Source organism: Cuculus canorus, chromosome 1, assembly GCF_017976375.1.
Source record: "Cuculus canorus isolate bCucCan1 chromosome 1, bCucCan1.pri, whole genome shotgun sequence".
Lineage (NCBI taxonomy): Eukaryota > Metazoa > Chordata > Aves > Cuculiformes > Cuculidae > Cuculus > Cuculus canorus.
In genome coordinates, this window is record NC_071401.1 from 143247036 (window position 1) to 143271490 (window position 24455).

At 40.5% G+C, this 24455-nt stretch overlaps 1 protein-coding gene across 11 annotated transcripts in view; it reads right to left on the reverse strand.

Annotated features, from left to right (window-relative positions):
• Positions 1-24455, reverse strand: part of WNK1 (WNK lysine deficient protein kinase 1) — a 103332-nt gene that overhangs the window by 18423 nt on the left and 60454 nt on the right. For 6 of the 11 annotated variants that reach the window (XM_054051024.1, XM_054051009.1, XM_054050993.1 and 3 more), the window contains 14 exons: positions 20225-20653; positions 16903-16974; positions 16112-16261; positions 14581-15054; positions 13193-13474; positions 13003-13056; positions 12425-12516; positions 11701-11863; positions 11096-11212; positions 8620-8793; positions 7780-7831; positions 7478-7612; positions 5717-7143; positions 2849-2932 (listed from right to left, as the gene is read on the reverse strand). In XM_054051024.1, the coding sequence (XP_053906999.1) occupies positions 2849-2932; positions 5717-7143; positions 7478-7612; positions 7780-7831; positions 8620-8793; positions 11096-11212; positions 11701-11863; positions 12425-12516; positions 13003-13056; positions 13193-13474; positions 14581-15054; positions 16112-16261; positions 16903-16974; positions 20225-20653 (3705 nt within the window). The remainder of the gene's footprint in view (positions 1-2848; positions 2933-5716; positions 7144-7477; positions 7613-7779; positions 7832-8619; positions 8794-11095; positions 11213-11700; positions 11864-12424; positions 12517-13002; positions 13057-13192; positions 13475-14580; positions 15055-16111; positions 16262-16902; positions 16975-20224; positions 20654-24455) is intronic. The other 5 variants (XM_054051017.1, XM_054051034.1, XM_054051041.1 and 2 more) reach the window with 5 other exon arrangements.

The window sequence follows — 24455 nt, forward strand, 5'->3', positions numbered from 1 at the left end:
CAAGCCAGTAATTTTCCAGATAGTTTTATGTGATTGCAACAAATGCTCTTAATAGTCAATTAGATTTGATCCAGTTGGTCTCCTCCAATTTTGCCTCACTCCTAGACAGGCTTTAGAGCTCAAATGGGAAGTGAAATTAGGTAAGCTGTTTGCAAAGGACAAGAAGTGATCTATATTTATGCTTTTTCCATACCATAAATCCTACCAGAAACATCTACGACAAACAGGAAGGAGCCTTTTGCAGTGGCACAGTGGCTTGAGTCACGTAAGTGGCTAAAAGTGCCATGAGTTTTGGGAAAATATTACAAATACACCCAGATCCAAGCAACAACAATAAAAAGGACTTAAATGAATTTAGTGTGACTAATTTTAACCATCTGCCTCCAAAACCATTTGCTGACGATAAGAATGCAGATAAGAATTATCACCAAATTGTTGTTGACTCCTCTCCAGCAAAACATGCTTCAGAAAGAATTGGCTGAAAGGCTTAAACCAGCTTCTGCCTCCAGAAGCTGGAGCAAAAAAAGTATTGCTTGCTAACACTACCATCTTACAGCTCTACATAAGCCATTCAGCTTCTTGCTCAGTCTGGAGGCTGTAGACACCCATCTCCTGATTACTCAGAGGGCAGGAATATGGTCCTCATTCAACTTGCTAGAAAGAAGCAGCATAAAAACAAATACAGCAGCACTCCTTTCCATGACAGGTTTCAAGAACCATACATTCACTTTCATATACTTACATAAAGAGCACAAAATAATACTTTCCAAGTAGTGGACTGATTTTCATTGCTTACAAAAGATTTAAGCATCCTTTCATTAAAATGAAAAGACAACCACGAAATAGTTCTGGACACAGAGGCCATCTGTGAGGTCTCCTTGATTAAGGTCACTGATTTGCATTTGCTCCATCACATAAAGACCAAGAAGTTGGTAGGAACAGGAATATAGAGAGTGAGATAGATACCAACTTTGTAACTTAGGTCCACTAGACTGTTTCCTTTCTAACCTCCAGGACATACTCTATGGAAACGTAGTCTAAGAGAGATTCTTAAGAGATCACAAAATAATGACATTCACTGGGAGAATCAGACAAAATGTTGAATAAAGACAGAGCTTCTACACAGAGAACACTAAAGGAAAAAAGCTGGAAAAGTTAAAAAGGGGCTATTAATGTCATGACCAACATAGAACTAAAGGAAAGCAGCTAACATGCCCTGTTACTCAACTCTACTCACATCCATAGGACCAGGTAAGACTATTTGAATAAAACTTGCAATTTCATCTTTAAAATGTGAGAACCATAACTTGGAAAATTAGTACCCTAATCCATATAATTCTGTTTTTTACAGTTTTAGCTGTAGCACAGTTTTAGCTACAGCACTGTTTTTTACAGTTTTGGATGTAACACTATTCCTTTGTGTGACAGTCAGCTTAAATCTTTTCACATAGAAGTTTTCTCAAACTGTTCTATATCCCAGAAAAGGAACAGCTTGCAAAGAACAAAAATGACCTTTATACTTTATTTTAAACTCTCTTCCACAGATGAAATTTGAATTCAAGAGCTCCATTGCAAGAGATGAGAGCTGAGAGTGTTATGGAGAAGACTTTATCAAGGTTAGCTCAGTCTGCGTTAAAATTCCTAGTGGTCAAGAAATAAAGAAAACAAGGCATAATGCTAATAAATAATTTATAGATTTTCATACTGTAGCTACTTCTATTTGATTTACTTTGAAATTATAGTTAAGACTGAAGTGAATAATTCCTTTCTATAAAAGGACAGACTAATTCAAATGTAGCTTTTGTACAGGTATTCTAAGACTATTCACTGTCGACTTAAGCCACAGGAACACAGACAGCACTAGGTTGAAGACAAAATTGCTCCAATCCTTAAACAGGTACCACCAGGTACCAGACTGAATCATATCACCTTTACAGGTTTGAATATAAAAATCGAGACGATAATTCTGTGCCAAGTGGACTTCAATACAATTCTATATAAAGCTACCTTTGTATAGAAGGTATTCAGACACTTCCTTCAAAAGCAGCACAACTCCACCTCAGTCTTGTGGAGTTTGTTGGGTTATTTTTCCACCTTCTCTTTGCATATTGAAGTATAGCATTCCTATGTCAAATCTCAACACACATCATTTAGAAGATCCAGAAGACAGTTTTGTCTTAATCAGTTCTTTCAGTTACAGGGTTTTTTTCATTTTTTAACCGAAGTGAAGACAGATTCAATCTTTGTGATCTTGAGCTGGTCGCCTGTCTAATTTACATACAAAATAGCCAAGCTATTTCATAAAAGGGCAGAATCCGAGCAAAGGGAGCCGCTGTTGCATTTGAGCTAATGTTTTATGACCAGGAGCTTCACATACCGTTTTCAAATCTGAAAGCCTAGTGACATCAAACTATAGTAGTAACTGCGAAACACCAAACCAGCAATTCACAAAGCTAGCAACTTTGCGTTTTCATTAACGTTTAATTGCAGGATATACTGCTTCTCTAAAGAGCGATTATTTTGCTACTTTTCAAGAAGAAAACACGTTCAAGGTTTATGCATACACTCACCTGTGTTATGTTTTAACAATATCCCCTAAAGTTCAGGTTAACACACTAAAAAACCCCAAGCCTGATTAATTGTTCCTGTACTTCAGACACTGGGTGCAGCATTTCAAAGGCACGCTACATATCCAGTGCTGAAGTGACTACTGCTACAGTTGCACAAAGGGGGTTACTCGGTCAAAAGAAAAGAAAACAGACATTAATAACATGCAATGGAGAGTTTAATTGAAACATGCTCTTTGAAAGGAAAAGAAGCAGATAAAATCTGCCGAGTCATGTAGCACCTGAGTTAGTGAAGGTCCTGGAAAAGGTGGCAGCGGCTCACTGGATGGAGTGCCAGCTGGAAGTTCAGAACCTACTGGTAGCACCTACGGATAACGAAGAGGAAACGCGAGTCCATCAAACAAGGAACAACAGATCAGATACCAAGCTACAGTCAGTCACGTCATACAATAGAAACATCAACTTTTTTTCCCTGCAGAGACTTCCTTCCTGGTGAGTTAGTATAGAATTTTTAGGAATTTTTTGAACAAAGTTGGGGAAGTTGTTTCTTTCATTTGGTTTACTTATTAGTCCAGATCACCTTTCAGCAGCCACAATTTCCAGTTTAAACAAGCTGCTGGGTCAGAAGTAAAGCATGCTGGGGTCTTATTTTCAAATCTGTGAGAAATGGTAAAATAATTCTTCCAAAAAGCAATTAAGCTTCCAAGAAGCTGAATTTATAAAAGGGTGCAAGAATGCATTGAATCTCCAACAGATTTTTGTTAACTGCCCATTAGCAACAGCAAGCTAGGTGCTTCTGGCAAATTGTTCCAAGAAACATGACTTGAGAACAAGAATTGTCAGGCCTGAGAATGGCTCCATTTGTTGAGAAGCAGATCTCTTGATTCACCCCCCCTTTTTTGAATCTGATGAGTGTTGATGACCCACAGAAGATGACCAGGCCATGCAACCGGATAGGGGGAAGTCATCCAGGTTATGTGGAAGAGGTTAGAGAGACTGGAAAGGTTAGAAGGAGGCATCAAAGCCTCCCCACCAGGTCAGATAGCACATTCCAGTTAGTTATTTCCATAGTTAGGGAATTGGGAAGTTCTAGGAATTAAGCGAACCATTACATAATCTGCAATTATTCTTCTCAGCTGTAATCCCGAGGCTTGACTGTGACTTTGAAGTGAGAAACTCATGACAGCCTTATAAGTTATAGCGTTGGTCAGCTGGCTTCCTTTGTATGATGACAGTGAGCACTGCTGGATACGGGTAACTGGCCCAAACTCTACTCCAGTCCTCAACAAGCAGAACCAGTTCTAGCTTGCAGTTATATTACGACAGCCTAACTAATAACTGCCTGTGAAGATCACTCCATAGTTATCTATCCTCCCAAAAGTGTTTCAGCAGGAACTATGCCGAGTTGCATTATTCAGCTTTTATATGCACTAGGAACATACACGTGGGTTACCTGTTCTGACGCATGACGAATTTTTAAGCTGTGGTAAGCTATGATTTAGTTTATAAATAACAGGCAAAATAGTTTAAATGAAACAAGTCAAAACACATTTAACTGTCTATTTTAACAGGCTGGCCGTACACGAAGTAAAATACACATAGTTTAGTAAATCCCAGAAAACTAAAGCAGTGAAGTCCTTAAAGCTCAAAGCCACAGGAAGTGAAACTAAAATAAACCTTTCGAAAAAACCAAACTAATTTATAAGTGAAAACTTCAGAGAGTAGGTAGTTTTTACACAACTGAATCAAAACCCCCAAACATTTATTACCTTTAAACTCAAGCCTTCGTAATTACTGGTTTTCTAATTAGCAGGTTTCTAAGTGCTCCAGTTTCTCCTGAACCAATACCAGCTTTTATTACTTTCTAACTTCTCTTCTTTAATTCTCAACTTCATTCAATATAAACAAGTACCTCTGAGCCTTCTCAACTTTCTTGGCACATATTCCGGTTCCTTCATTGCAAAAATTTTCTACTTTGTTTGAATACAAAGAGTACAAGGGAAAGACTTGTAAGGAACAGAGCCACTACGACCAGTAGCTCAATTCATAGAATCACAGAATTGTCTGATTGGAAAAGACCTTTGAGATTATCGAGTCCAACCGTAACTGTCCACTACTAAACCATATCCCTGAGCACTTCATCTACCCACATGAAATCATGAGCTGCCAATACAATTGAGGCCAATTCAAACGGCCTGGAAGTGGTTAACAGCAAGGCAGGCTAAAGACAACTTGATGAGTGGAAAAGAACATTACAGAAACAAAGACTAGGGTGTTAAGCTTTTTGGTTTGTTAAACAACTGAAAGTTTTTTCAACCTCTTTCCATTTAATTTTGAAAAGGAAAGAGCTAAAATATTGAAATGCGCTGTCTTCCTACACAGGGAGCCATTTAAAAGAGATTAAGTAGTGTAATTTCACATATTCATACTTCTAGTTAAGTGAGCAGATAACACAACTCAAGTTGTTACTTTAGCTCATGACTATCTCTATGAAAGAATGTTTGTTTGAAGAATCACAATTCACTAAATAAAACAAAAAACATATGTTCTCGTATATCCAAGTATCTTTAAAACTTCTCAAATTCTGCTTTCACCAATTTAACATTTGGAAGAAAGAGAGTATCCAGGCACCGCATAAGCAGCAGAGGACTTAAAAAGAAAGAATACTTCAGTTAGGTACATCCTTGCCTTCAAGGAACAAGCAAACAATAAGAAGCAAAGCTATGCTATCCTGACTACTTTGGGAAACATACATACATCCCATCTCATTCTAGCAATCATGTACAAAATAAAACACTATTTAAAATCAAGGCTTTCGAATTCTATTTGAAAAAAAACAACAACAAAACAACCCACAAAAATCCAAACCCCGCTTGCTTCACTCCTTGTAGTTTAGGAGTAGATGTTAACAGCAATACTAAAGTGCTCTCACAGATGTACAATATAGAACCAGACTTTTTTTTCCCCTCCACACAGATAAAACCCCTCTTGGGACATATGAAAACAACCAGAGCATAAAACATTCAATATTACATTAAATGAAGACACCTCTGCCTAAATAAATATTCTGCTTTATCAAAGGGATTTTGCTCAAGCAGGCTCCTGCCTATAGATTACTTGAATATTCACAGAAATGTTGCATTTCTTACCGGTACCCTGCTAAGAGGGGGCTTTGAAGGAGAGGTCCCTGGTTTCACTACTGCTGTTGCAACGCTGCTCGATGCCGAAATATAGCTGACCGGGGTGATCACTTGCCCAGGAGTGGCAACTGGTGTCAGCACTGGCAAGCCAGTTGGTCCAAGAGGCAAACTGCTTGGAGGTATACAAGTGCTAATGGACGTCAGGGGTTTAGTTGGTGCAACAGCAGTGGTCGGTATCCCAGGAATAACTGTAGTTTCCATTACCAATGATGTCTCCAGAGATACTGATGGATGCACTGTTCCTACATTACCATGTTCACTGAAGAGAGACCGTAGCTTTTCTTCCAGGGTCTTTATATCATCAATTCCAGGAGCTTTAGACTGAGCATCAGCATCAGCCTCCAGACAGTGAATATGAGGCTGGTTGGGTAATGGAGCTGGTTGAGGCTGGCTGTGTATCAAAGTTTGCTGTACTGCAGGCAAGTTAGTAACTGGTTGTGGTAAGACACCAGGTAAGGGAACCTGGGGTAACATGGGCGTTGCACCCGGAATCTGGGGTAGGACAGGCGTTGATGTAATTCCTGACGGGACAAGTAAGGGATGCATCACTGGCTGAGCGACTGAACCACATATGCTTGTTGCTACTGAGGATGATAAAGGTGCGGAGATTGGAAGAGATAAGCCAGCCGTATTGCAGAGCTGTGATGTATCCACAGACTGCCCACTCTCAGGTAGTGACTGCTGAGCACTTACAACTGTTGTTTCTGACAGATTGGAGACAGAGCCACTGCTACTAAGCTGAGGAAGCTGCAAAGCCACATTCTGAGCCAGAGACAGGGCGACTGCTGTCTGTGGTGCTGCCATACTACTTACAATCTGAGGAGCAGACTGAGATGTCACAGCTGGTGCAACGACACCAAGACCAGTGACACCAGGAACCTGGGTAGATGGCAGTGCCAAAGATGACGGTGTGCTAATACTGGGGGCAATGTCTCCAGTTACTGGTTGAGCAGGCTGGGATGCGGTAGGTAAGGAGAATGAAGCAGGGGCGCTCACACTAGAAGAGACACCAGTCAACTGCTGTCCAGACTCTGAGGCTGGAGGTGGAGAAACAGAGCTTGGCACACTTGCACTTGGTGCAACTCCAACAGCTGCACCTTCTGAAGGCAAAGTAACAGATCCTGGAAGAGAAACACCTGTGCTGGAGGGAACAGACATTGAAGAAGTGGCCACAGATGCAGGGGGTGCACCACTGCCTGCCATGGTAGCAAGTGCAGGTGGAAATGGTGGTACTGTTTGATTGAACACTGGAGGAGCTGTACTAGGTCCTTCTGTCATTTGAGCATGATTCATCTCAGAGAAGGCTTGCTGCAAACTAAGTGACGATGCTGAGTGGGAGAGATTCATTCCAGGACCATGTAGTGGAGATGCAGCAACTGAAAGAACAGAAAAATGTAAGTCAACCTCTGTAAGTTCATCACAGCATTACTGTCTATTGCTAGATTAAGACCATATTTATCTCTCAACAAAATAAAAAAAATTGCAAATGCAGGCTTACAGTAAATACTGAATTAAAGTTTCAGAGTCTTGCAGACAGGCCATCAACATTTTTTTCCCCTGAGAATCTTGCATTGTATCACTAATATCATAATCGCTTCTAACAAGCACAGTTCCTTACTTCCCAAGTACTCCAAGAGGCGTTTATTTAACTAAATTCAGTTTTGATGAACACGTCTTATCTAAACTCTTAAAATTTGATGGCTAACTTACCCATATCTTCTTTTCCTCCAGGAACAGGAGACGTAAAAAAGCCCTGTTCTTTTAATCGACTCTCAGGGACAGGGCTGACAATGAACCGTCTTCCTGCAGAATGGACAACCTGGGTAAAGGAGCTAGGAGGAACTCCTAAACAGAAAGAAGCAACATGTTTAGTGATATGTGGTTGTATCTAAATACATAATCTGCAATATGGAATGAGCACTCCATCATACAAAATAAAAACTCTGTTGCGCCCATCCGCTGAAACAGAAAAAAGGTAAGTGTTGGAAAAACAAAAATCACAAAAGACTTACCTATTCTTTGTGGCATAGATGATGTAGGATCTGGCTGTTTGAACTCTAATTTCTGTAAAGTAAGATAAAATTTAAAGTTCTATTCTGAAACAGAAACCCACAAGATAGCTCCTAAAATGCTACCTTACTGAAATACAGGCATTTAAGGTAAGCGGTACCTTGGACCCAAGCACCGCTACTAAACTAGTGGAATTCTACCACGATAAATGTCAGCTAGAGTGCTTTTAAAGCCTCTCAGCTTAGGAGTGACTGTCAATATAATAAATTGATTTAAACACTTTTGTTAACAGGCAGTGCAACTGATTTCCATAAACGTTTTGCAGACAAGTAGATGTTTCAAATTAGTTGCCAGTGGAAGTAAGGCAGAAATATAGGAAACGCCACCCCTTCTTATTCCCACAACTAGTTTCAAAACCTGTGTTTTCTAACCAAGCCATCCAATCTGTCCGTAGCTTGCTGGGCAGAGGGTCCGAGTCCAGGCTCTCAGTGTTTAGTGAGTAGCACAGGGATAGGGTTTTAGTATTCTGCCTCACAATAACCTCAAATCCAAGAAGCCTCAGCATTTAAAATCATTTGTTTAGTGGACTATTAGGAGATTCAGCAGCTTTGGAAGTGTTGGAACACATCCCAAAAGCAAGACGCCTACACTGTTTAGCTTTCTAAATGAAATTTAGGCTTTCATCCTGATAGGAAGCCTTATCTGTTTGTATTTTCATTTAAATATTAAGCTTTGATATTTTTCACAAAAGTAAGCTTCAGTTTCTAACTAGCTCTACTCACAAAACTATACCACCCAAAATGGAAAATACAAAGAGCTAAGACAATCTGTCCTTTACATACCTGCGACCCTGGAAAGAAGCCGTCATCTTTCATCTGCATACTCTCCAAACCCTGACCACCTTCTGGCTCCGCACTGACATCCTCACTTAGCATTTCATCTGCTTTCTCAATAATCTCTCGTACCTGTTCTACGAATGAGTCTCTCTCAGTTGCTAAAATAAACTCATTCTGCACCTGTAGAGAGAAAAAAGTAACAATAATTTTCCACAAATTATCTCAAAACTATATTGAACAACCACAATTTACTTTTGGTGTCACAGTTTGTCCTCCCTTCACTGTTCTTAGGCACAAGACAAAGACAGTGACACTGTAGAAGAAAAATCCAATCATTTCTAAAATTATCTCCAGCACAGAAGTATTTGCCCTGGTTTACTCTTCGCTGTGGAACAGCATTCAACCTTACTTCTTCATCAAACTGTCACCTCAATGTTTGCTTGGCACAGTGCAATTTAAAATTAGCAGCCTTATCTTACTGCAGTTCCTCACATCCACCATAATGTACATTAACAGCTACACCTAAAAGAAACTATAATGTTACAGAAAATTCTGAATCGCAAGCTGTGTTCTGCGCTTCTTTCTCTTTATTCCATGCAAAACTTCCATGCTATTCAGGTTGTACATGACTAACTTACCAAAGTCTGGCTGTGGTACATAAACACAAATATTAATTATGTTCCCTATATGATGAGAGGAAATTTGTTCAGTCTATCTAGTTTCAATACTTCATATTGCTTTATAAAAATATATTCTGCTACTTATGTTGAGGGAAATAAACAAGTACACTTGGTATTTAGGAAGACATTCTTAGTTCGGTCTCAGCTGTGAAAAAACTTGTTTCCTGAAATAATGCATGCTAAATCTCTCAGAGGCAGACTGTCTACAAAACAGAAGTAAAGCTGTCAGTCACAGTATCTCTGCTGAGAAAGACAAAAGTGCCTTAGAGGCAAAGCCTGAGACAAGTTTCTGGGATGTGGGTTTAGAAAAAGGAAAGACAAGCATGATGCGCTTATATCACCCCTTACAATGCAGAATACTTTCCACTAAAAAAAACCCAAAACTTCAGTGCTTTAAGTTAAGCAATGACAGATATGCATATGGGGTATGCCTAGTAGTATTCTGATTAAAAGGAAACCAGAAAGTCTTACAATCAAAAGCTCCCTCAATATTTAACAAGAAATCAATGAGCACAAGGTTCCAGTTTCAGTTGGCTAAATTAGGCTGCACGCTTTCAACGATGCGACTGCATTTTGGATGCACATCTCACTTATTTTGCTTCTACTCATCTTCAAATATCTGTAGTTTTTGTTAAATGGGGGGGGGGGGTTTGTACTTGGGGAGGGATGTTTTGTTTTGGGTGTTGGGGCCAGGTTTTCTTTTTTGGGGGTGGTGTTTGCAGATTTCTGGGGGTTTTTCATTTTGCTTTGCTTTGTTTTTTGGGGGATGGGGTTGTTTGTTTAAATCAACCATACTCTCATTTCTCCATAGCATCACTTTCAGTATGAGGCGAAGACATCTGTGCATTCTCTCCGTATTTCTTGCCACTTAACTTCACTTTATTGACTTGTTTACACTGCCAATACACATACACAGCCAAGAACCAATTTCTTCCTCTTTCTTGGAAAGCCATTAGTGGCAGAGAGATCATTTTTCCCCATGTCACAGACTTGGTTCCTTTTGGCAGGCATGAATCCAGCACATACCACCTATTATTCTGCCACTTCTTTAAGCTAAAAGAGGAATACTGTGTAGGTGCTGAAAAAGCTTGCAAAACATACTGCTTTTTGTCAACCCTCTTGCTTCAGTAACACTAAAACACTACCAGTTTCATTCAGATTGGACCAGTCCAGGAATAAGAGTCTAAAAAATAAGGGAGGCATTTCTCCTTTCATGCTACACAGTACTCTCATTTAAGCATATCTCTTTTCTATACTTGACCAGTACATCCTGAATGGAGAGGCTTTTTTCTTTGAGAAACTGAAAGAAGCATCAGTTATTACTGACTTTTAGAAATTACAAAGTATTTTCCATTCCTTACTTCAATGAACGAATCTTCTCATTTCAGTTGAGAACAATAGCAAAAAACAAAGCGTAAGCAGAAGTTTTAAAGATCTACTAACGTTTGCTCTTAGAAAAGCAAACAGAATTTGTTTAATCTGATGCTTTTAGAAAGTTGTTTGCAGTTTTTCAAAAAAATCAGATTACAAAAAAAAAAAAAGCAGATTTACTGATAAAACCACAATTCTAAGGTAAGAACTGACACAAATTTTCATGTGAACTGAGCACGCAATATTAACTGTAAGCTTGGTACAGCGGTCTATGCCCAGAGTCTCTAGTTTTGCTCGTACACCAATAAATGCGAGCACAGGCCACACTACATGACGAGCAATTCTGAAACACAAATGAGAAAATAAGACTGCTTATATTACTACTGTGATCAAGACTTGCTTCAATCCTTCATCTCTAAAATATATCTTACCATAATTGAAGCTATTTCCTCAGGGTTGTCACCATCTAAATCAAACTTGAAAGTAACCATTTTCCTATTGTGTGTCTCTAGCTGGCATTCCACTACCCGATCACCTTTATTTGAAACCTAAAGCAAAGAAAACAACAGTTCAAATTAGAAGCATGAGAATAAGACGTGTTTTAAAGCTCACAGAGACAAACCAACAGTACTGCTCTAATACAAAGTCTAATACTTCCAAGCTCATCTCCTCTAGACTTTTGTCTAAAACTCCTGATGTTCCCTTGTTTCCTCCTAGCTTATGGGTCAGGACAGGTCACGGGCCTAGCTTTACTAGTAAGAGTAATTCAAATATTCTAGACAAATCTGTGGAATCACTCCTGGCTAAGCAAGCTAATTTTCCTTTATCTAAAGCTCAAAAACACTCTTAATAGATGACACTTGGAATACTGACTCCAGAAGCAGAAGAAATACATGGGATGGCTTGTGTGCTCAGGCAGGTGGAGAGGGAAAAGGGAACAACACAAGCCACACGTTTCTCACAAGAAAAGAAAATTCTGAAGTTCAAAAAAGGGATCACCACTAACAAACAGTCACTGAAATATAAGACTACTCACATTTAAAATTCTCAGTTTTGGCCTAGCAGTCTTCTCATGGCGAGAGCGGCTGCGGACAGACCTCCGCATATGACGTTTAGTAGTCCTCCCTTCATGCCTTCCGCTAGAAGCTGGAACATTCTCATTGCCATCACTCAAGCCTGAAGCAACATCAGAATGCGCACTACAAAAAAACCAAAAACCATTACATGAATATCTATGCAACAATAGTTTATGCTACCAGATGGTATTCTCTACTGGACAACAGTAGATGCCCATCATTCGTGGAACAGGAGAGAATAGTCCTGTCAACGCTTAGGGTGGCTTGAATAGCAATTCTAATAGTAATTATCTAGCTACATATACCTCTTGCACACCAAGTTATACAAATATATCTTCTCAATATATTTCCAAGTTACTTGGAATTTGAAGTCTGTTTAAGTGCTGAAAGGACAAAAAACACCTCTTACAATCCATTTGACACGACAAATAAGAAAGGACTAGAAGCTAAACCATTATACACAAGGCCATTCTCTCTCTCTATACCCTTCTGTAAATCAAAACTTAATCCAGCTCTCATAAGCCTATATTTCCTTTAGGGAGTTTATTTCCTGACATCATTAAAAATACCCTCAGTGAAAAATATATCCCTGGTGAAAAAAGATACCTAAAGACCATGCAAGAAAGAATAATCATGAACACATGAAACTGAAACTCATTTTGGTGAAATGAAAATAATGCTTACCTATCCATAGAGGAAGCCAAAGCAGTAGACTGAGCAGGCTGCGTTGCTGGAAGAGTCTCTGAAGGAGCAGTCTGTGAGGCTCCCTGAGTACCCTATGGATAGAAACCTAAATCAAGAACTCCCTAACGAATAACATTCCTTTCCAAGCAACCCACTAGTCTTCCATGTTTCCTCCCAAATCAGCTGTAAAGCCAAAAGTGCTACCTTTTTAGAATTTAAACAGCTGGCATCTAGACAGCTCTAATTAAAAAAAGATTCTAGAGCAAACTGCAGTGAAGCAACTCATGATCCAAGGAGGAGAGGGAAGAGGAAATCAGCCACCCTTTCTACTGCTACGTGTCACTACAGTTTGCCATGCAGCCACAGTCTTACTAATACAATGTGCAAAAGGCAAGCCAATGCAGAACACAAAGACAATTTTCCCTAGCAAGAAAAAAGCTGCAAGTAATAGCCTTTGAGAATCTGTCATTATGCCTATCAGCTGCAGTTTGTCTTTGATAGGGCAAAAATGTTTTGCAGCACTAGCAAGAAGTGAAGTGTTAACAGTTTTTTTTTTTGCCTGCAGGATGCACACTCACTTCCCAACAGAACAGCCAGTGGCAACAAGGTCCCCACAATGGCATGACATTCTGCTGTAAGGAAAAGTTCGTTTGAAATACCGATTTCCAACTGAAGACAAGCACAGAAGGGATTAGTTCCCCACACATATAAATGTTGCATAATTCAGACACCTTAAATTCATTGTTACATTATATTCAACATATTTACCTCCAAAACTGCCTGCTGTGCAGAGGCAGATGAGGCCGGTTGTGCTAAACTCACTGCAGGCGGGGGCACTGGAACGTGTCCACCTAGGCTGCCCATGGGAACTAAAACACTCTGCTCCACATACGGCTGCACAACAGGAGCAAGATAGCCCGGCTGAGCCATTGCATCTGCAGGTAAGGGAGGGGAAAGTACGGCAGAAGGAACGCTAACAGAAGCCACAGCAGAGGAAGGTGCAACATTCGATTCGCCTGGGTATTGAGGTGGCAGCTGAGATGGGAAGCCCTGTAATAGATATGAAGGAGTTATGTTGGTGAGCATCAGAGCTTGTAAGGAAACAACAGCTAAAAAACACCACAAAACTAAAGTATCAGTTTCGGGGCCATGTTCCAACCTTCCCTACTTGTTAAAGCACCCCTAAAGACTATCATCCCAGGAAAGCAGAGCAAACTGTTCATGTAGCCAAAGCTCAGGTTGCGAGTCACCATGCTTGAACAAGCAAATTCCCACTGAAAATTCCGAGTCTGAGGCTAAATAGTCTTCACCTCCCAACTCTTTCAGTTGCCATTTGGCTTATTATTGTAAGGGCAGAGACTTGCAATGAGTTAGAAGAATTTTCAGGCTGAACGATGACTGCTCAGAAGATGCTACTGCTGATTCTTGAGACTAATAGCAAAAAACACTCACGTTCTTCCTGTCCTCTTGTGATGAGTTGATCCAGGACATTCCTACACTGCTTCTGTTCTACAGTACTCCCTATGATCCCGCTGAGGACAGTTCTACATCTAAACCATTTTTGTTCTCGAAGAACAATCATATGCTGAGTCATTATTTTTGTCAGATTTACCGTGATGGCACAAAGCGGCTAAAGCAGTCTGTGCTTCATGACTACTATTAGGTACTTACGTACATCCAAGATTCATGTCATCTGAACTTATCTCTAGAAAATCCATAGCCTCTCCCTCCTCCCTCTTCCCACACTTGGAATGAAATTCTGACATTACTGAATACACTGCAATTTCTTTCTAACACACATCCCCCATTATTTAAACCACCATTTTTTGTATTTTTTTTCCCCCAAGTTGTCAAATCTCTTGGGTGTGTAGCTGTCCTCTTTCACACAGTGGTTGATTGAAGTCCTGCACTATGATTTTGTCATTTTAGACAAATTCCACTGCCAAATATGAAAAACTCAAAACACCAGAGCATCCAAGGACTTCCCGCCATCCCCCCTCCCTTACAGTTGTCCTTTACTGCACAACAGAATTCATCTTCATGGCTTAATGGCTCTCTAATGAGAAGTGAATTGGCCAGGGCACACAGTTGAGCTCTGGTGCCTTAGAGGAACAGGTAAAAATGTGGATAAGAGCTCTGCTGGCTTGCAACAATACCTGGTAAAGAGCATCTCCAGCAGGAAGCGAAGCTTCAGCAGCTTGTCCAATGCTGACTGGCAATCCCATGGACTGGACAGCTGGCTGCAGGAGCTGAGGGAGAACCTGACTGGGCAACTGAGCCACAGGCTGCATGAGCGTGGGAAGCTGGCTAGGGACAACGGTTGATCCTACAGGAACAGTGGCTGCCGCAGCAGATGTTGCCAGTGTGAGCAATGGCTGATTGATGCCAGCTGCCATTGAAATGGGCAGTGACTGGAAACCTGGCTGAGCCACTGACACATGAGGAGCTGCTACAGGCAACTGAGAGACTGAGAACTGGGGAACCATGGAAGTTGGCATGGGCTGTCCCATGGGTAGAAAATGAGAGCCAATGGGGACTGCTGGGGCAACTGAAGGCTGAGGGAGAGAAGGTGCTGCAACAGGTAATTGAGGCTCGCCTTGGATGATCGGCACTGGTTGGGAAACAGGAAGCTGGGGAGGTAAAGAAAATAGAGATAGAGATTGTTTTTAAAGCAGGGTTGCAGAAAGCAGAATTTTATGCATTAGTCAAAGAAAGAATTATTCAAGTTATAGCACTCTGTTAAAGTGGATGGGGAGCACAGTTGGCAGAGTGGCTGGGAAGTTGGCTGGAGTTCCATAAGGTCCTCACTTCACAACACTTCCCCTGAAGAACTCAGCAGGCTCTTGAAACAGACACCCACAGAGGGTGAAAGAGCAACGTTCAAACACCCTGAAGCACTCTGACTTGTGCATAAACAGAATCTAATTACTCTCAATTCTGTCCCCAGAGTCAAGCCTGCTTTCTTACAGGGGAGAAGTGCAAATCTTTCAACAAATCTGTTAGCTTTGGGTACAGGGACTAAAGCAACAGAAAATGAAAAGCCACTGTGCCAGCATTTGGAGAATGGCAGGGGATATATCAGTTAAAGTCAGCAAACGATGCAGCTGCAAAGGCAGTTCAAATGAACAAGCAACAAAATAACAATTTTAAAAACCAAAATCAAGGCTCACACATTCAAGATAGAGTTATGAGCCAAAACAAAGTAACGCTCAGTAAAAGAAGCATCTTGGCCAGGGAGTAAATGAGAAGAGCTGGATAAGACAGTTAAGAGTGGAGAAGGCAGTCCTTTATGGTTCACCACCTAAAGACGTGAACGTGTTTTACACACATAATGGTGCAGAAGATGGACATGACTGGAAGCAGAGAGGCGTTAAGTTCTTGAAAATCCATTCAAAATATACTACTCATCAATATGCCTCACAATACTTTTGACAATTTAAAGATCTTTGTTAAGGGAAGTGCTATCCCTCTCTAAAATTACTGATGACTGCCACATGTGAAAGAAGGGGTTTCTAACACATCTTCCAACAAAACTGACAGTTGCAGTACACTAAGAACACTATTATCTGGATGAATGTTTTCAATCCATTAGAAAAGATGACAGAAGTGAGAGTAGCAGCATGTCAAATTTGCCAGCAGTGAAGACTATAATAAACATCTTCTGTTAGAAAGAACAACTTTGTTTACCTGTGTCCCAGCTGCTGCCTGAGGCACTGGCATAACCTGTGAAGTTTGAGTTTGAGAGACAGTTTGCGGGGGAGTGGCACCAGCAGAAACTGATGGCTGCTGCAGCTGGTATTGCCCAGGTTGTTGGGAAGAGGCTGGCTGCTGCACATTCTGTAGTAAAAAAAAAAAAAGAGGCAGAAGCAATTTTTTACCCCGCAGAAGTTTTCAAAGCATGTGCTATTTAAATTCTGCTTTTTTACTCTTTCATAAGTGACATCAGTGGTTCTTCTGAATACGCTGAGTCAATTAAGCTTTAGCAATTATTTTATTAGCATCACTAATACAACTCCATTATCAGCACCAAACCTTGCAACAGAATTATTTTACCTGTGAAAACAAGAAAGTAGATTCCATACAGGAAGAAGAGACAGTTAAGAGAAGAGGATGTTGCAGAAGATAATATTTCCAGCTAGAAGAAATCATCAGAATGAAGCCTCCCTGCCCAGACAGTCCAACTTAAAAATCCTGACATGCCTCCCCTTGAACGGGACCTTGGCTGCAAACTCAGGTGGAAGTTGGGAAAGACGAAGACATGAAAATAAGCACTAACCTGATTCTAAAAGTGAATTTCAGAAAGTCAGTTAAGCTAACCTCACAGCAAGTTAGACCGGGTGGAAATCAGATAATTCCTTTGCTTTTGCCCAGAGCTATAGGTTGAAGGGGGAACAGAGGTAGTCAGTTGCTCTTTAGAGAGTCATCAAAATCCTATACTACAAGTACTTTAGTCCCGGGTCTAGAGACTGAGATCTTACCTGCTGAGTGTGTTGAGTAGGCTGGGACGGCACCGATGGACTGTTTGAGGCTGACTGGCCTTGGACCTGCGTCTGGAGGATGAAAAAAAAAAAAAATAAAAAAATGGAGGATCAGGTTAAAAAAACCTACTGTTCCCAGCAGTTAAAATCACTTCTGCCTGGAATGATCAGGTTGGAATATGTTTCTAGCTGTCCTTTTGGGAAACCAGTCCTCTCGGCCAAATTCCACACTGACAGACAGAATCTGCAAAGTACTTAACTCCATTTTAAGTCTTCCAAAACAACCAATACAGAAAGTCTCCAACCCACATGCCCCTGAACATGAGACAGGTCAGCCTACCAGCTTCTTCCACTGATGATGCTTTAAGAGCAAGATGCCTTGGTATGATAACTGGAATTAGAGGCATTAAATTTTACCTTTACATGTGTTCTAAACACAGTTAGGTGGGGAGACAGAAGAGGCTAGAAGGAAATAAAACTACCTGTTAAAAAAAAAAGTCAAAGGTATACAGAATTCTAGACCAATAATAAAGTACCCAGTACACATACACGTCATGATTTCCCTTTAAGAGGCATGTCAAAATACAAGCTAGAAATCGTTTCCAGACTCACTAACATTCAAAGGCTACCAAGAACTTCATATCGTAGAATCTGGGGGTCCACGTTCTAGCTAAGACAGAACTTTTGAATGAATAAGCAACGAAAAAAATGGATGCATGGCATACAAATGAATGTGGAAGATGTAGAGGAAAATGGAATGTATCGTCATTATAATTTTTGTGGCTGACATTTTTTATCAGACCCCAGGATTTTCATTATTATTTTTGTGACTATTTTATTTCTTTATCAGATCCTGGGAGACAACTAGACAAAGACTTCCAGGTGAATTCCTTCAGCATGCATTACTTTGGTGAACTGCTTTTTGTAAGTAATAGCTGGTGCGTATGTATCGTATCAGAAGTATCTACTAAAATTCCTTAATGCTATGATCGTTCAGTTTGTAGAAGCTCAACAGGAGCGAGTTTATTAAAATTACATCCTTTTTTAATTATAGAACCTTCAGGGAAGGCAGACTGCCAGTGAAAAGAACCATTTTTTTCTTTGCTGTTTTAGAAGACTGAGGTTCTTATTGGCTGGGATCTTAACACATGCTATATCCCACTGCTGTAACATCTGTTCACATTGACTCAGTTTGTCCTTCAAATTCTGATCTTCTAATAAGTTAGGTAAGTTCTGGGATTTGTTTATATTCTGCAAAATATTCATGACCTAGATGTGTTTTCTAGATGTATTTTACATCCATCAGAAGTCACCTCCTGAAGTTTAACAAAGGTGGTTTACGGAGAAACAGCACCCAATAATTTTTAAACTTCTTGCGTGGCAGCTTCACAAGTTCATCTACAGCACAAAAATTACTATATCTATTAGACTAGTGATTAAAGCTGTTTCAGCTTTAATAAAACATCATCATTATCCCATACAGAAAGCCTTACATGCTTAGGTCTTGATCTTAACACAAGAAGCAAAAAGGATTGTCTTCCGGTTCCTTCACACAAATTCGAAAGTTTCTAATACTCCAATAACTAAAATGTCGAGAGTTCCCAATTCCAAGAACAGAAGCAGTAACAGAGTCTACTCAAAGTAAGTAGTCTTTTCACAAAAAATAATCTTATGGAAAGTTTCAGACCACAAGCGCAGACACAATGAATATACAAATACACCTCACAGTCACAGTGTATAAATGCACTACAGACTATTGCAAATGCAAATACCATCTATCCTGATAAGACACGTACCTCCAAACTAAGCTTCAGGCCTAAAATTTCACCTTTTAAAAAGACACCACATTCTAGGCTTATAAAGAAGCAATACTTAGTAGCAGCAGTTGTTTGTGCTACTAATTACCTCTTAGCTTCTTTAATGATCCTGCAAGTACATTTTCAAATCCATGTACACGTACATAATATAGCTGCTTCCATTCCTTTCTTTCCCCAATCCTAGAAAAATCTCTTGTGTTTTCAGCAGTCACCAAATTAACCTTGTTATTATCTAATGAAACATTATTCATACGGAAGTTCACCTTCAAACAAAACATTCTCATTAAATGGCTAAGGAGCAGGCACAAAAATACAAAGCAAGTTTCACTGTCGCTGCTGATTCAAGGCATGGAGCAGATACATTTCATTAAACCCATTGTTTAAAAGCCAAATTGGTATTCCAGCTATCTCTTGCCAAAAGAAATAATAGGCCCATGAGGAACACTGACCATTTGTTACCCTTAACACAAAAGCCCTACCAGTATTTCAGCTAAAGCTGAACACACACCAAGCAGTTGCCGATGCCTCATTATTTCACTGCAACCTGGTAAGTTAAAGAGATCCTAGGATACTACTAACTTGCTGGAAAGACAACCCCATGAACGCTAATATGTAGAACTACATGGATCAAGTCTAAGAACAAGGATTCCCTTTAAGTACAATGTATGACTTATAAAAAGCAGAGAAATTCTGGAAGGGTTTGCTCCTGTGACCTGAGAATAGGGTGCAGGTGGTCCTGATGAAAGCGAGGTGGACAAGGTCTGCTGAGTCGAGGCTCCCTGGGGGAAGCAGATGAAGAGCTGCGACTCTTGCAACACCTTCTGAGGCAGCTGAACAATGGGCAATGAGAAGTCTGAACCAAAACCAGAAGATGACCCCCCTGTAGGGGGAGGAGACTGGAAATCGCCAGTGTCAGAGGAAGTCAGCTGTGAGGAATCACTGGAGTATTCTGGGCTTCCTTCAGGCCAACTCCGCCTGGCAGAACCCCCTCTGGGACCTGCTAACTCAGGACTAAGATAGTTACAGTGCTCCTCTGTCACAGGCTGAAGCCGACCATGCAACCCTATGCCTTGAGTGGATTCCTCTTGACTGGTCTCCACAGAGCCCCGTCGACTTCTGTAGACCCGCTGGGGTAAAGCTGCCCCTTCTGCTGGAGCAGAAGTCGGTGTATGCACATGGAACTCAAAGACACGGCTTGCTCTGCCATCACCACTGTGAGAGAGCACAGCTGGGGCAGAGTGTGGAACAAATACCTGGTGGAATGTCATCTGAGCAGGATCTGCACTCAGAGGAGCTGAAACACTGGATATTGGAGAAAGGGGACCCATCCCAGAATCCAGCCTCAGGTTCTGAACGTGTCTTGCCAAGTATGTTTGCCCCAATTGAAAGCTGAACATAGAGCTTTGTGGAGGACCACCTTGCCCATGGTTTGACTCAGAGACCTCCTTCAAATGTTGTTCAGTCGCATGAGAGTTAAAAGCTACTTGATCATACTGCTCCAATACCTGTGATGGATAGTGCATGCCCACCAAATACACAGCTTCTGGATGCATTCTGTAGTGAGCATCCTCTGGAGGTGTTGGTCCAGATCTATAGTCACTGTGGACAGGAGCTGGCTCAAACACAGGATTAACTTGCACATGCAGAGGCTCTCCAGTGACTCTCTGAGCTGCTGTGCCCAGCATAACGAATGCCTCTGGTGTCCAGTTGGTGGGACTACCACCAGGTGGAACTAAACTCTGGCCAGTCTTCAGCAATGGCTGGAAGTGGCAAGTTTGGGCTTCCAGAAATGAGGTGCTCTTGCGCCGCTGAGCAACTGCCACCTTCGGCGGGCAGACAGGTGGTGGTGAGAAAGACACTGGCCGTTCATGAACAGTTGGGAAAAATATCTGGGAATCTGGGAACGTTGGTGTTCCCCCACGTGGATGCTGAGGCTGTATTGACATGAACAAGACAAGTAATTCATACATTAAAAGTGAAAGCACATCAACATGCACAGTTCACTAGGCAGTTCTGTGAAGTAACTTTATAGAATGACCATTCAAATCCATGGTCAAAAACATACAATATTTAGGAAATTTAGGTGAGTTGTAACTATCCATTAAATACATACATGGCAGGCATAGCTATAAATGGAAACATTTGCTTGTGTTAGAACTGCTTTTCCAGTCCAATTCCAATAAAATTCACAAAAATAAACCAGTTTTGCTCCTGATAACGTAATGAGATTTATTGTCATGGGCTATTCACTGCGATCAGTGCTAGGAAGCCAATCAAACCCCTGAGGTTACTGCCATATGTGGAATGTGAAAATTCACAACTTGATAGCAGCACCATCTCAGGTGATACGCAACTCATTTAAGATTTGTAGGGAAAATTTCACTACAGAGAGTTCTATTTGAGAATACCAAGCAACTTCATAATTCTGCATTTTTTCATCTCTGCCTACAGCACACCGAGAGGCAACGTATTTTCAGCCCCATGGGGAAAAAAAATAGCAAGTCAGTAGAAAATAAGTGGTCTTTAAGACAGATGCCATCTGTGACTTTTTCAGGTTGCTCTTTCCATACTGTTCTGTTTCTCCTCAGTCTCTTTTTTTCTGGAAAAGCAGCAGCAAATTTCCATATTGACCAATACTAATAAGAAGCTCCTCCAGGATGAAGAACTATTCCGGTGTTCCAAAAACTAGTTCCATATACTTCAGTTAAGAGAATTGTTTATCAACATTTATTTCATGTAAATCAAATCCCAAAACTGAAAACAGGCTACCTCCTGTGCTGCATGCTATCTTGCATCTAACTTTCTGAGAAACTTGAAACAATGGCTTCTTCTCATCAAGAAGCAGATGAAGTGGCATTTCTGATTAAAACATTTTTTAAGAAAAATCCTCAAAAGTATTCATACTCTTGAATCTCTAGTATCACTACCACAGACAACCAAAGCTGGTGTCTTAGAAGTTGGAAAATAAAAAGCTGATCTTCTGAATTAGGGGATAAGAACTAGTCTTCCCTTTATCTTCTGTGGTACAGCTGGGTAATTCACATTTATACTATCTTAGTATACAAAAAAAACAAATGGTCAGCCACTGTTTGATAATGTTTAAGTGCATTGCTTCCAAAAAAGATCAATGTTCCAGCAGCACAGGATAAGGAACAAGGAATCAGCTCTTCATTTTCTCATTTTAAAAATGCCCAAAGTCCAGGATGTATTTAATAATTTATCTTACTGTGCCAGGAGGCAAATGGTAACACATACAGGACTGACAGAGAGGGAGGGCAGGCTGGAGCGTCGATGCTTGCATGGACAGGCAGAGCGCATGGGCAGGACACTTTCCAGGGCTTTAGAAAGTTTTTCTGCAAAGGTTTCTTCAGGGACAGTCCGAAGGTAGAAAGGAGAAAGAGGTGCAGACAGCGCTGGTGGTGGGGTGCAAGGAGCACTAAGAGGGATGCAGGACATAGAGGGAAGAGCAGGAAGGTGGGGAACACAAACTGACATGCTACGACCACGTTGAGGCTGAAGGAGGAAAACAAAAGTTAATGAGTTGAACACTTCAAAAAAATGAAAAACAAAACTAGGTAAAACTATAATGAGGTAGAAAAAAATGCAGACACACAATGAGAGGCCCAATACCGACTACTATGTGTGCAAGAAGATATGAGAAATGCTGAATGAATTCCACCACACCGGAAACAGGCTCTTTGTATCTCGGAGAACCCAAGCTTGCCTTAGGTTACTGAGCGGTGTGGGAAGTTCCCTAGCGCTCCTACAAGAAGCATGTGGAAGGCAGAACAGACAGGAGAGAATATTTTCCCCAGGGAAAATATTCACAGCATCTAGTAGCCCAACAAAAAAACAACCTAAACAGAAACTGATAAGCCTTCAAACATTAATTCTTAGTTTAGCCAGTGGATGTATGTTTACTCATAACCCCATACAAGTCTCCCTCTGCCTGGGCACCTCCCTGCTCAAATAAAGCAGACTAACTGCATGCAGCTGGGTCTTCATTAACTAAAATACTACCATAAGAATTTAAATATTACACATTCTACAACATAAGTTGTGGAAAAAGAGTTGGTTTAATGTGTGGAAAATTCATTAAAATTAGTCTTAGACAAGCATTTTCCAGACACTGGGCCAATAAAAGCATCAGAATTTTGTAATCTTGCCACAATCCAGAAGGCCACCGGTCAAAATCCAACCAAACTGGAGAAACACAATTAAGTTTTAGAGTGGCTGGGGTTTTTTGTCATTACTTTTTTTTGGCATGGTATGTTTTGCTGGGGATTTAAGTGAATGGAAAGATGATGTTTTGAAGAGGCAGTCTTTAACTGTAAATTTTCTTTCTCTAATGCTATATACCTCTTATGGATGTAATCTGCAATTTCTTAACATAATCAAAGCCAAATGAAAACCTCCAGGGGGAAAAAAAACCCAAAACTTCAAGATATCCACTAGAAGTCTGATCTTAAAGATTTCTAATGTGCAAAACCTTCCTAGACTGCTCAAAAATTTGGGAGAGAGGCACAACGGAACTCAAAGTGTTAAATACTTTACCCATAATGTTTATTTGTTCCAAAGCAGGACTGGTTATATATGTCATTCCTGACTAATTTATCTAAACTGTTCAGAAACATCTCCAGTGATTGAGACTGCAGTACTTAACTTTCCTTGTTGGTTGGTTAAAAAAAACCCTTTCTAAACAATAATTCCATGCTGCAATTTAGGCTTATTATTTTTTATTCTGAGAATAATGTTGTGGTCTGATTCACTTCCTCCTATTTTACAGCAGCCTTTAGAGCTTTTTCTCTCCTCAAGCTCATCTTTCATAGGCTTCCCTTAACTATTTCAGTCTCCTCACATAAATCGCATTTTCTATATTTCTGGTGGGAGTTTTTGGTCATTCTCCTCTGAATTCTCTTCCAAATCACCCTCAAATTCACACAAGCAGGGTGTCCAGAATAGACTCACCAATGGCCAAGAGCAGAACTACTACCTTCACTTAACATGATGTTTGTGAAAAAGGCATGATGGTTTTGACCATGTTCAGCTTGTGGGTCCAATGTAATCCCCGACTTTTTTTTTTTCTCCAGTAGAATTGCTGCCTAGTCAGTTGTTCCCCATCTTACACTTGCATAGATGATTATTCTTGCTTAAGCATGAACCTGTTCTTGAATCACTGAACTGCATTCTATTTCTTTTTAAGACCATTTCTCAAGCTGTCGATACCATTTTGACTTGTTATCCTGCTTTCAAAGCATTAATAGTTCCTGTTGTGTTCTACTCTGTTCTGTCAATTTCCTGGTTCCACAGACATCATCATGGAGCATAAGCACATTTTAGCCACAAACCAAGCAACTTGACTATATCTCTGTCACATGTTTATTCTCCCACCCCCTCTCAACAAGATTATGGTGTTTCGACCTGGAATTAGCCATCCCAGGACAGTGAAATGGCTTCTGGTCCAATATATGCCCACACATCAAAACACTGCTTACCCAGAAGAAGAGTTTATTTAGAGGGATTAAAAACTCATTTGATCAAGGACTAACAACACCACACGCTTCAGATTAAGTGTCTTTGAAAAAGATGGAGATGCTTTGCTTGTGAGTGAAACCAGTGTGTTTTCCAGAAAGCTAGCAACATCAACAATTCTATAATAAAGCCTACAACCAAAAAAAGTCTTATGTGTCACATCTTCTCCCTTATGGCATTACTAAATTATACTATAGTGTGTCT